The sequence below is a fragment of the Lipotes vexillifer genome, unplaced genomic scaffold (genome assembly GCF_000442215.2).
Source record: "Lipotes vexillifer unplaced genomic scaffold, Lipotes_vexillifer_v1.1 scaffold316, whole genome shotgun sequence".
In the NCBI taxonomy this organism is placed as follows: domain Eukaryota; kingdom Metazoa; phylum Chordata; class Mammalia; order Artiodactyla; family Lipotidae; genus Lipotes; species Lipotes vexillifer.
The window spans coordinates 1,058,086-1,070,632 of NW_006780802.1; the positions used below are offsets into that span (position 1 = coordinate 1,058,086).

The window sequence follows — 12,547 nt, forward strand, 5'->3', positions numbered from 1 at the left end:
CCAACCAGGTAGCCCGGCAGGGCGCAGGGTGTGGGCCTGGGGGGCCCGGAGCCGGCTGTTGCCCGCGCACTGGCTGCAGTTTACTCGGAGCCCCGCCCACCGGAGAGGCAGCTGGGACGCGGGCACGAGGGCGCTGAACGGCAGCTCTCTCACAGCCCCGCCCGCCGCCGAGTGGAGCTCCGCGGCCCCCTGCCCAGGAAGGCGGCCGCAACGCTGGCAGAGCCGCACGGCCCACCCCTGCTGGAGCCCTGGAGCCGAGTCCAAAAGGGGCAGAGCTCTGACGAGCAGATCCAGCGGCCCTGTTCAGCCAGGAAACTTGAGACACCGGTCGGCTTGAGTCGAGACTACGAAGAGCCTTACCTGTCTTGGAGCCAGTTCTCCCACTCCACCTGGGCAGGGGAACTAATTTGTAGCCCCACCCACTGCTGAATAAAGCCGCCCGCCCTCTCACCCAGGAAGCCTGACTAGAGCACACAGCAAGCTGTGTAGCCCATCCGAGAGCCGTGCTTACAGTGGCACTTAAACAATGCACAGCCTGTGCTTCCCTGTCTGCAGAGCAACACCGGCGGCCCTGTCTGACCAGGGAATTCAGTGCATAGTTTAGCCTAATTAGGGCCCCCAAACAATGCTGCCCCACCAGGGAGGGAAGCTAACTCAGAGCCCTGCTTAATACTGGGTAGAGTACCCCGTCCCGACAGTCTGATGAGCCTGACCAGAGACCCCAGGCAACAGCAAAGCCCATCCTACAGCCTTACTAGGGCAGGGAAACAAGCCAGCTTTCCTATCCAAGTGCTCTCAGCAGTACCACCCCCCCTGCCCCCCACCTCAGGGTTCTGGGCAGTGGCCTTGCCCCAAAGTAGACCCTGATATAGCAGGCCCCCCCCCCCACAAACATTACCAGCAGACACATCCAGAAACCCCAACAGGGCTGCCTGGTGATAAACTGTCTCTGCTAAAATGAACCTGTAAAATCTGGAAGAGGAGCCCACTTACTCAAATGCTCAGATACCAACATAAGGAATCAAGGATCACAAAAATTCAGGTAAGCATGACACCACCAAAGGAGACTAGTAACTGATGCTAAAGAAATGGAGATCTATGAACTATCAAAGAATTCAGAATAATCCTCTTGAACTTTAGTGAACAAGGACACACAGCTAAACGAAATTAGGAAAACAATATGTGAAGGAGAAGTTGAACAAAGAAACAAACCATTAAAAGCAAACAAAAATCCTAGAGCTGAAAAATACAATGACTGAACTGAAGCATTCAACAGAGAGCTTCAAAATCAGAGGACCATGCAGGAGAAACAATCAATGACCTAGAAGACAGGACATTTGAAATCACCCAGTCAGAGGAGCAAAAGGAAAAAAAAAGAAAAAGTGAAGAAAGCCTTATGGGGCACAATCAAAAGAACCAATATCTGCATTATGGGAATTTCAGGAGAAGAGAAAGGGAAAGGGACAGAAAGTATGTTCAAAGCAATAAAGTGAAAAAGCTTCCCAAACTTGGGGAGAGAAATTAACAGATCCATGAGGCCCAATAGACCCCAAACAGGTTGAGCCTAAATAGGTCTACACTGAAACACATTAAAAATATCAAAAGTCAAAGACAAATAATTTTGAAAGCAATAAGAAACAAGAGAGAAGTTACATACAAGGGAAACCCCATAAGACTATCTGCAGATTTCCCAAAAGAAACTTCAGGCCAGGAGAGATGGGATGATACATTCTAAATATTGTAAGTAAAAAACTGTCAACCAAGAAGCCTGTATCAGGCAAAACTGTCCTTCAGAAATGAAGGAGGGATAAAGATTTTCCTGAACAAGCAGAAGCTGAGGGAGCTCACCAGGAGACCTGCTTTACACAGAAATCCTAAAGGGAGGTGAGTGGAAGTAAAAGGATGCTAATTAACATAATATAAGAAAGTACCACAAAATTCAATGATAATGGTAAATATACATTCAAAATTAGATTCTGTAATATGGTAATGGTGGTGCATAATTCACTTACAACTCTAAAAGTTAAAAAACAGTAAAGAGAATCATAACTATAAAAATCTGTTATTGGATACACAATATGAAAAATATGTAAACTGTAATATCAGTAACATAAAATGTGAGGGGAGAAGTAAAAGTGTGAAGCTTAGGACAGCTATCTAAGTTAAGTTGTTGTCATTTTAAAATAGGGTGTGTTATAATTTTAAGATATTTTATGTAAGACTCATGTAACCACATGGGAAAAATCTGTAGTAATTACACAAAAAGAACATGGTAGAGAAGTCAAAGCATACTGGTACCCAAAGACATCAAAACACAGAAAGACAGCAGGATAAGGAACAAGGAACAATGGGTCTACAAAACAACCAGAAAACAATGAACAAAATGGCAACAACAAGTCCATACCTGTCAATAATTACTTTAAACAAAAATAGATGAAATTCTCCAATAAAAATAAAAAGAATGACTGAATGGATAAAAACACAAGATCCAACAACATGCTGCTGCCTACAAGAGACTTGCTTTAGCCTTTAAGACAATTAACTGAGAGTGAAGTGATGGAAAAAGACATCTCAAGCAAAACTAACCAAAAAGAAGCAGGGAGAGGTAGCTATACTTACATATATCAGACAAAATAGACTGTAAACTAAAAATGATAAAAAGAGACAAAGAAGGTCATTATATAATGATAAAGGGGTCAAACCATCAAGAAGATATAACAACAAACTGAAAAAGACAACCTATAGAATGGGAAAAAATATTTGCAAATCATGTATCTGATAAGGGATTAATATCCAAAATACATAAAGAACTCAGACAACTCAACAGAAAAAAACAAAAATAAACCAAATAATCCAATTTTAAAATGGGCAAAGGACCTCAACAGACATTTTCCAAGGAAGACATACAGATGGCCAACAGATACATGAAAAGTCACTTGAAAAGTTCCTCAGTATCACTAATCATCAGGGAAATGCATATCAAAACCACAATGAGATATCACCTCATGCCTGTTAGAATGGCTATTATCAAACTACCATCTCATCCAGCAACCTCACTTCTGGGAACATATCCAAAGGAAACAAAACCACTTATGTTGAAGAGATATCTATACCCCTATATGTTCATAGCAGCATTACTCACAATAGCCAAGATATGGAAATAACCTAAATGTCCACTGATGGATGAAGTTGTGGTATATGAGTCTGTATGTATTTGTGTGTGTATATATATGTATGTGTCTATACACACACATATACATACATACATACATATGCTGTATGATGGAATATTATTCAGCCATAAAAAAGGAAGGAGACCCTGCTGTTGTGACAACATGGATGGACCTTGAAGGCACTGTGCTAAGTGAATTAAGTCAAACAGAGAAAGACAAATTCTGTATGACCTCATATGCGGAATCTTATTAAAAGAACAAAATTTAACTCATAGAAAAGAGGTGGGGTTGAGGGAGAGGGAACTGGACAAAGGGGTCAAACAGTTCAGATTTCCAGTTATAAGATAAATAAGTACTAGGACTGTAAAAGTACAGTCTGCTGTACATGATATACAGGAAAGTGGTTAAAGAGAGTAAATTCTAAGAGTTCTCATCACAAGGAAAACACTTTTTTTGTCATTCTCTTTTTTAGTATCTGTATGAGATGATGGATGTTAACTACACTTATTGTGGTAATCAGTTCATAATATATGTAAGTCAAATTATTATGCTGTCCACCTTAAACTTATACTGTGCTGTATGTCAAGTATATCTTAATAAAACTGGAAAAAAGGCAGAGTTATAAACATTATTAAATTTTATTAACAAAAACTTTGTACATTTTAATACATGTGGAATTTTACATCTAAGTAAAATAACAACACATTCAAAATTTACCATTTATACAAATTGTTACAGAATAACAACCAGTGGGTTAAATAAGTAAAATAAACCACACCGATTTTTTTTAATTATCTACAAAAGATTTGACTTTCTTTAAAATTCCCCTGAACATATAAAAATAAATTAATTTTACTTTTCAATTAAATCTACCAATTAGAAATATTACAAATCAAAATATCAATGTTATCTTATGAATTTTTCACAATACAAAACAGATTCACAAAACCTTATTTACAGAAATGAGGTAAGAACTGTGCAATGTTTATTAACCAAGAGACATATTGCAGAATTAACATGTTCTTCCAGCTAAGTACACAGTGGAGGTCTAATTACAGCTGGGTCTTTTCCACTAATAATTCACACATTTAAGAATAGTTCAATGATTACATCCCCAATTGTTTAATTTATACTCTGCTATACTGTCATACCAGGAGTGGGGATACCCAACATGGAAGGGCTGTAATACAGATTTCACCTGTTTCAGGAACTGCAATGGTGGGTTTTTTGTCTTGTTTTGTTTCAAATCATTGTCAATAATGGGAAGTTGTCTAACTTAAGAAAAAAAGAAAATTCTTACCAAATCCACTCATTTTTCTTGTGACTCATTAGTGGATAAATACCCAGGTAATAGTTTTGCCTGAGCTAGCTACAGTGGCATAGAAAGTTCTTAATAAAGGCAGAACCATGGGGAAGGCTGCTGGTGCAGCGCCGACTGTCCCTACTACTCCCAAGAACTGAGAGCGCAGGCTCAGCTGTCCAGAGCCACTTCAGCACAAGGCAGGTACTAACAGGCACTTGATTCAGGCCAAACCCTACCAGCAGTTTCAGAGTGGCCCCTCTTTCACTTTCAATTGAGCTGGTTCCCTCAGCAGCCTTAGAAATCACTGAACTCAAGCTTTCTTTAAAATATGAGTAGGTCTTAACACTAAAGAAAAAGCATTTAGCAAAAGAAAATTACCTTTAGCAGAAGCAGACATTTACCTCCTAACTTGATTACCAAAATTAGCCAAATCCCATTAGAAAGGAAATTTTCATAATAAAGTTTGCCAAGTCCAAGTGGATTACCTATTTATTTGTAATATTTAACCAATAAAACTCCAACAGAAGAAATTAGACAGTTCCTTGAAATTTGTTTTGACTCACAGAGCAAGCATACTGTAACCCAAACAAAAGATCATATTTCACGTTCCAACTTTTACATTAAAATCAAATGGTTTAAAAATGGAACAAGTCTTTAGTTTTGCTATTCATCTCGCCAATTTATAACAAAATTAGTTGTGCACCAACTATATTAAATTCCTCTTAGGCTGATAAATTCATTGCATGTAAATTACTTCAATGACAAAAGTTAGCTATTAAATTTTCTTTCAAAATTCAAAAAATGTGGGTGAGGGGTGGGGGATATGGGAATTCCATTTCAGTGCAACAAAGCAACAAGAAAATCAATCAAAGCCTTACAAGAATGCTCTTGGGGCAATTAATCCTTTGTCGTGCAGCTGGTTTCTTGTTGCATTTCTTCATAGGTGTAGTAAGGGGACTGCAACAGCAGCCAGATGAAGTGCTAGAATAGCAGGATAGTCCATTTCTAGACGTTTCTCAAGTGTCAACTTTTTTCTTGAGCAACAGGCCCAGTTTTATCACTAAGTCTCTGCAGTTAAAACAAACAAAATAAGATACATTAGCTAAATGAATTTTTGACCCCCACTTAAGATAATATCCTCTTACTTGAAACTTTAACTGAGATAAAAGGTCATATATACAGTTATTCCTTTTTTTCTAAAAGTCAGCATGGCTACTTTTCAGCATAATATAAATACATGAATTTACTGCTAAACATTCAGTTGCTTTATATTAAATTCAGCAGTATACAAAGACAGGAGTGCCCCTCTGAGGGAGGATTCATAAGGAATGAATGTAGAAACCATCCCCGCAGATTGACTTTTCCATAGAAGCAGTAACACAGTAGTGTGGAAAATCAACTAACAAAGTCATGGGTTCTGATCCACATGTGCTATGTGTCCTTTGAGCTTTAACGTCTTTGAATTTCCCTATTTAAAAAATGGGGTTACAGCCTATTAATATTTTAAAGATTGGAACCACGTATACTATTGTATCTAACAAAGATGCCTGCCGCATAGCAGGATACTCATAAATATTATTTCCCAGACTTGCTTTTCTACGTTAATTAATATTGTTTATTTTATAGTATTTACTATTGTGATTTTCCATTAAAAATACATTTCATACTGTATAATTTTTTTAACACAAGAAAAAACTTAGGAAAAAACGGTTTAAAAAAATTCTAAATTAATACAGAATCAATGAAATTTTCCATGTCTGCAAAACTAGGTTTGTGATAATGACAGTATTCACAGTCAGGAAGTCAGAGGAACAGTGGGGCAAACGAAAAGCACTGAAGAGTTAATGAAAACCAATAACTCTATATTTTGAGCCAATTCTTGTTACTAAATACAAACTAAAGTTTCTGAAAACTAAAAGCACAGTAAAGAGCAAACTTTCAAAGTAATGGGAAAGAGCAAACATTGTGACTTTTAACACCATTTTTTGCCAAGTCTCCCACCTCATTCTTTCCCTTCTTCCTTTTCCTGATGTCCAGTCTCCATTCTATATCCCAATATCCTTCCTCTAACAGGGTTCTGCCCTGAACTGGAATTTAGGGGAAACATTTATACTCCAGTAAAGTAGACCTGATTGAAGGGGAGAATTAATAGAAAGAAACAGCCTTAAAATGTGTGCTACTATATGTATAGTATACTGTTCCTGCACCCATTTTTATTTATCTTAACTTGTCCACTGAAAGGGTAAGATGCTATCACTTACATGAGATTAATAAAGAATTTAAATTTCATTACAAATGTGATTATGATTTACTTTCTATCAGGTAGAATAACTGGATTGCCCTAAAGTTTATATATTAATTTTATTATAAATATAATTCAATTTTAGCATGTCTGAGCAAAATAATAAAAATATTCCTAAATTATCTAGACTATTTCTATAATTAAACAAATTAGTTAAACAAAGATTCTCAAAACACCAACTACTATCTTCTGATTGGACTGTCCAATACCACTTACCATACTAAACACATTTTCATTTTGAAAAATTGCTGAATTATAAAACAGTCTTCCAACCTTACATGCAAATTCAAACTGATATACTTAGAGGATATATAAATTGGCTTAGGTCCTTTGTGTTTACAATATCCAGGTGCTGAAATAACTGGTTTTAAGAAGAAATTATCAGGGGGATAATATATTTTAAGGGGGGTGGGGAGGAAGAGAGGGGCTGGACAGTCATCTCTGATTAATCAATAAAATTCGTTTTGGTATTTCACTAGCTGTAACAAAGCACAGACACTTACTGTTACCTTCTGACTTGCATTATCGCCATGGATGGTGAGGAACGGGTTGGTGGTGGCTGGATGAAGCGGAGGCGCCTGCGTGCCTGCGAGCAGGTTGTTGATGGGCATCTGTGTGGGTGCCGGGATCTGCAGCTGCTGGAGATCAGGCTGGTGGTGCTGCTGCACCAGCTGATACAGAAGGGCCTGGTGCTGCTCCTTAGGTAAGAACATGCAGGAGAGGGTGAGTCCCAGTGCAGACCCAGCAGTCAGGACAGCCTGCTTTCTCTCTTCTTTGCTCTGATATTAGGTATTTAAGTGACAGCAAAGTCATACTACTAAGAAAGACAACAAGAGTCTCATCTGGAAGAACACACTGCACTAGATAATAACCATCTACTGTAAAATGTCAATATCATAAGGGAATGGCCTTATTTTCAAAATGGGGCAAATAAACGTAGGAGACCCCTATTCATATGCGGTTGCCCATGATAATCAAGGAGAATGGCAACTTAGAGCAGCCATGTGACCTGCGTTTGGCTTTAGAATGCACTGCACGGTGAAATCCCTCCCGTAATTCTGGGAACTTAAAATAACTTTTAAAGTTCTTATTCATGCCAACAGAAAGAGTGCTTTCTTGATGCGGTTATCAGACCATGCCTTCCAGCGAGCACCCCTGAGTGCTTACTATGATGTGCCAGGCACTGTTCTGGGGTGAAGAAATGTTAGGAAATGATTACTGCCCAGGGTCGGGGGGAACAGGAGTGTAAGAGAGAGGACAGCAGGGGCGGGGGTCAGGGTGGTTCTCACTTGGACACAGACACGAGGAGATGAGGGAATTCTCTATGTGGATATGGGGGGGCAGGGGTGGGTGGGTTCCAGGCAGAGAGAGTGCTAGCCAGTGCCGAGGGGCCCCGCAGCACACCCAGCATGACCCAGGACGAGCAAGGAGACCGGGCCGGAGTGCAGTGAGCAGGAAGGAGGCCAGAGAAGGATGAGGGCCTGGAGTGTTGGCAGAGAGAGCTCTGGTTTTTCTCAAAGTAATGCGGGAAGGCAAAGGAAGGTTTTGAACAGAGGAGCGACACAACCTGACCTAGGATTCTTGATGGATTCAATGTGAGGTGTCAGAAAAAGAGAGGGGTGAAGGAATAACTGCTTGAGCAGCTGGAAGGATGGAGGTGCATCAGCTGAGGTGGGGCAGCCATGTGGAAGATCAGCAGTTCTGTTTGGACACATTAATTATGCCTGCACCATCTATTAAGAGAGCCAAGTGGTGGCAACTAAGTAAGCAGTGGATATGGGAGCTTGAAATTCCAGAGAGAGCAGCCCGGGCTGGAGACGTCGGTATCAGCACAGACAGTGTTTAAAGCTTTGCGGTTGGGGGAGATCCTGAATTCTAGGGCGCTCTGAAATGAGTGGGGCTGAGGAGACGAGGAGGACCCGGAAAAGGAAGCTAAAAAGGAAGAACCAGTTAGGTAGGAAGAAAACCAAGATAATTTGGTATCTTGGGAGCTAAGGGAAGAAAGTTTCCAGTGGGCAGAAGCCGTTACCAGGTCAGGGAAGAGGCCAGGCAGAAATGGACAGGGCTGAGCATGGGGCAGCAGCTGGTCGGGAGGAGGGTCAGGAGGAGGTCGAGCAGGAGTTCTCCTTAATGTGGGAGGAGGGAGGTGCCTCACAGCACCATTCCTGACTATGTGAAGTTTGATGCTTGTAAATAAACAAACCTCACGCCACAACCGTGGCTGCAAAGGAAACATCAAGTCTAATCCACTCAGTCTTCCTGGTCTCTGGGTAATCATTTGTGCTAAAAATTCCTTGATCAACCACGTTCCAGAAACGAGGCACCTATATGTGCTGTTCTTAGAGTAAAATCTTGATTAACAGGAAGAACCCCAAATAAACTGAATTCCAGAACTTCATATTAAGATGAGGCAAGGGATAAGAAAACGAGACTACATTTTAGTGTAAGCGTTTAAGAATTTATATAGACTCTATCCTTATACCACTGTTAAGAGCAGTGACAGTGACAATGATCCAGAATTGTAAAACAGACATTTTCAATACATTTTTGACTAAAGCAAGAAAGTAGGTAGATGTATTTTAGAAAGAAGTTACAAACAAAGGCTGAAACCCCAAAGTTAATTAAATGGGTGTTCTCCTAGCAGTGAGGTGTGCTAGACACACCCTCCCACATCTGCCTTAGTTCTCGCCCCACCTCCAAGATATGTTCCACACCTTCTTTCTCTCCTCTAACTACAATATATCTATCCCCCTCAGCTGATGACTTTACTTATAATTCCCATTTAAAAACTACAAACATTAGAAGTGGGTTTCCTCAACCTCCTGTCATAAAACCCACCGACAGCCTCTCTGCCTCCCTCTTATCACAGGGCAAGCTGCTCTCTCCTGAAGAGCTCTGCTGCCCTGGCGTTATCCCTCCCCTCTCTGCACCAGAAAATTCCCCATCAACATACACATATGCTGTCATTTTCAAAATGATTAGAAACTACCCCCCTTAGACCATGTCTTTCTAATGCTAGCTGACGACTCATTTCTCTGCTGTTTACAGTAAAACATCGTGAGTTGCCTGTACCCCATCTTCACTTCCTCTATTTCTTTCCATCCACTCAGTGAAGCTTTTCACTTCTCAGCAAAACCACGTTCTCAGAAAGCTCCAGACACCCAAATCCAATGGGCAGCTCTTACTTGTCTCACCAGAAGCATTGTACGCAGCTGAGTCCTCCCTTTCTTGAAATGTTTCTTCACACGGAACTAGGCCACCACTCTCTGTGCTAACTCACTGGCCACTTTTTCCCTAAACCCTTGGCTAGATTACTCTCCCCCTCCAGGGTGCCCAGGGCTCAGTCCTGAGACATTAGATTTCATTCCCTACTGACTTCAGAGACTCCCATGAATCTAAACATCACTGTATGTCATGTCACTATTGTGTTCAAAGCCCTACAATTACAGGACTTCCTTGGCAGTCCAGTGGTTAAGACTTCGAGCTTCCACTGCGGGGGGCGCGGGTTCGATCCCTGGTCAGGGAACTAAGATCCTGCATGCCATGCTACGTGGCCAAAATAACAAACAAACAAACAAACAAAAACCCTACAATTAATTCTTTAAAATTCTGAACGCAAAAATGAGGATATACGAAAACAATAGTTTTTTAACTGGGATAATTATTAAAGCTAGGCAATCAGTATACCATACTCTCTACTCCTGGTACATCTGAATGTTTATTTCCACAAAGAAAGGTTTTAAAAAAAAAAATCACCAATGGCTTTCCATCACACTTAAGGTAAATCTAAATTCCAGGCCATGGAGGGCCAGACAAGGCAGCGCACGACCCTGCAGCCCATGCTCGCCCGTCTGACCGCTCTCCCCCACACCAGCCCAGTCACGCAGCACACAGGCCCTGGTCCCTCCACCTTGAGTGCGCGCTCTCTTCCACGCCCCCCCATGTCAGAAAGTCATGCTTTTTCAACTTTTATTCAGGTGTGTGCTCAAAAGCCACCTACTCAGAGGCTGGACCATCCTATCTAAGATGGCTCTCATCCGACTGTTATCTACCCCCTTATCCTGCTTCATTTTCCTTCCCAGTACTCATCACTACCAAAAGGTATGTATATATTTATCGTCCATCACCCCTATCAGAATGAAGCTGCATGAAAATACAAGTCGCCATGAAAATACAGAGCCTACCAGAGCTGCACAGACCACGTTCTAGTATTTGTCAATGAATCAATATAATGTCACTGCAGGTATCACAGACTACAGCACAATGTCATTTCACAAAGTGGGCAATCTATACCTATGCTGAAGAGTTATTATAGCTTGGATCACTTGCTCCTAATAAAGATCAAGTATTATCAAAAGGAAGAACTTACTGGTGTGAGCTGTTGTGAATTTAACAACTGCTGGAATTGCTGTTGATGAAGAAATATTTGTCTTTGCTGGTCAGAAAGTAATCCGAGTCCTGAGGCACTGAAAACGATGAAAATTCTTACTTTCTACTGTACACCTTTTAATGTTTTTTTTAATGTAAAATGAACAACTGTTTCAATTTGATGTTTAATAACTTAACAAGTTTCTAACCGTAACACTTTTTGAAAACAATGACGTACAAATTTATTTTATCTCTTTCTCTCTCTCTCTGCACATATACAGGTAAACAAGAATTCACATTGTCAGTAAATGTTTTGTTTCCCTTTATACTGTAAACCAAGCAGGCACTCAGTTGTTTTATGGAATAAAAATTTACATGTGTTTATAACATGAACATGTAATACTTTATTTTTAATCATTCAAGGATAATTTAACCCACACTAAGTGACACATATTTAAAACAAGGAAAGAATCCAAACATACTACTAATTGATTTGACCTAAACTTTTTTTACAGTCCCAATGGTCGGTAAAATTAAGCACCAATGAAAAGACAGCCAGAAGAAATAGTTTACTACTATCCATTGCAAATCCATTTAAAATGATTTATTCCTCAAAAGTATGTGCAATAACAACATGGCTTTGCCATTCAAATGAAATTCCACCACAGTGAAACAGTGAGTCTCACTCCCTGGAAATTCAAGATAAATATTTGACCTTCATCTTATATCAAAATCTTTGACAACAAAGCTAACAAAATTACATAGCTGAATTTTAAGAAACCAACATTCATATGTGATCTTCATTATAATATTATTTTTCTTCAGGATTTATGACACATGAAGGCAATATACATGGGGATAAGAAAAATTAGCATTTAAAACACACATCACAGATCAAAACTGAAATTTTCAGTATAGAATATACCTAATGCTTTGTTATGAAAGGTGATTTAATTTTGTTTTAACCTGAATTACTTAAGTGTCAAAAATAAATGGCTCTTGGTATAATATATTAAGTTTGGTGGGTTTTAATTTCTTAGAGTACATCTAACAAGGAGCACATTTAAAAATCCCAATCTAAAGTATGGACAGCACTGGTGCCATGTTGCACTAAAAAACCCAAAAGGTATTTAAGTAAGTTTCTTACCTGTTAGTCAGTGTAGTTGGCATTGGATGGGCTGCATTAGGTGGTACAGTTGTATGGGTGAGGGGGGTAGGGTTCTGGGATATTGTGACAGGGGTCTGAATAACCCCATTTAAAGCTCCTACAATGCCATTAATTGCCAGTTGGTTACCTGGCAAAGCTCCAATTATTCCACCCACTCCAGGCACGGCAGGAATGGTGGATGTTACAGTCTGCATTCCACTAGCCAGTGCCCCCACTGTCACACCATTGACCTG

General features: G+C 40.0%; 1 protein-coding gene across 1 annotated transcript in view; it reads right to left on the minus strand.

Moving 5' to 3' along the window:
- Window positions 1-5,499: 5,499 nt before the first annotated feature.
- MLLT10 (MLLT10 histone lysine methyltransferase DOT1L cofactor) overlaps window positions 5,500-12,547 on the minus strand; it is a 206,377-nt gene continuing 199,329 nt past the window's right edge. The window contains exons 19-22 of the mRNA XM_007454170.1: window positions 12,294-12,547; window positions 11,148-11,244; window positions 7,282-7,476; window positions 5,500-5,544 (exon numbers count right to left, since the gene is read on the minus strand). Of these exons, the coding sequence (XP_007454232.1) occupies window positions 5,500-5,544; window positions 7,282-7,476; window positions 11,148-11,244; window positions 12,294-12,547 (591 nt within the window). The remainder of the gene's footprint in view (window positions 5,545-7,281; window positions 7,477-11,147; window positions 11,245-12,293) is intronic.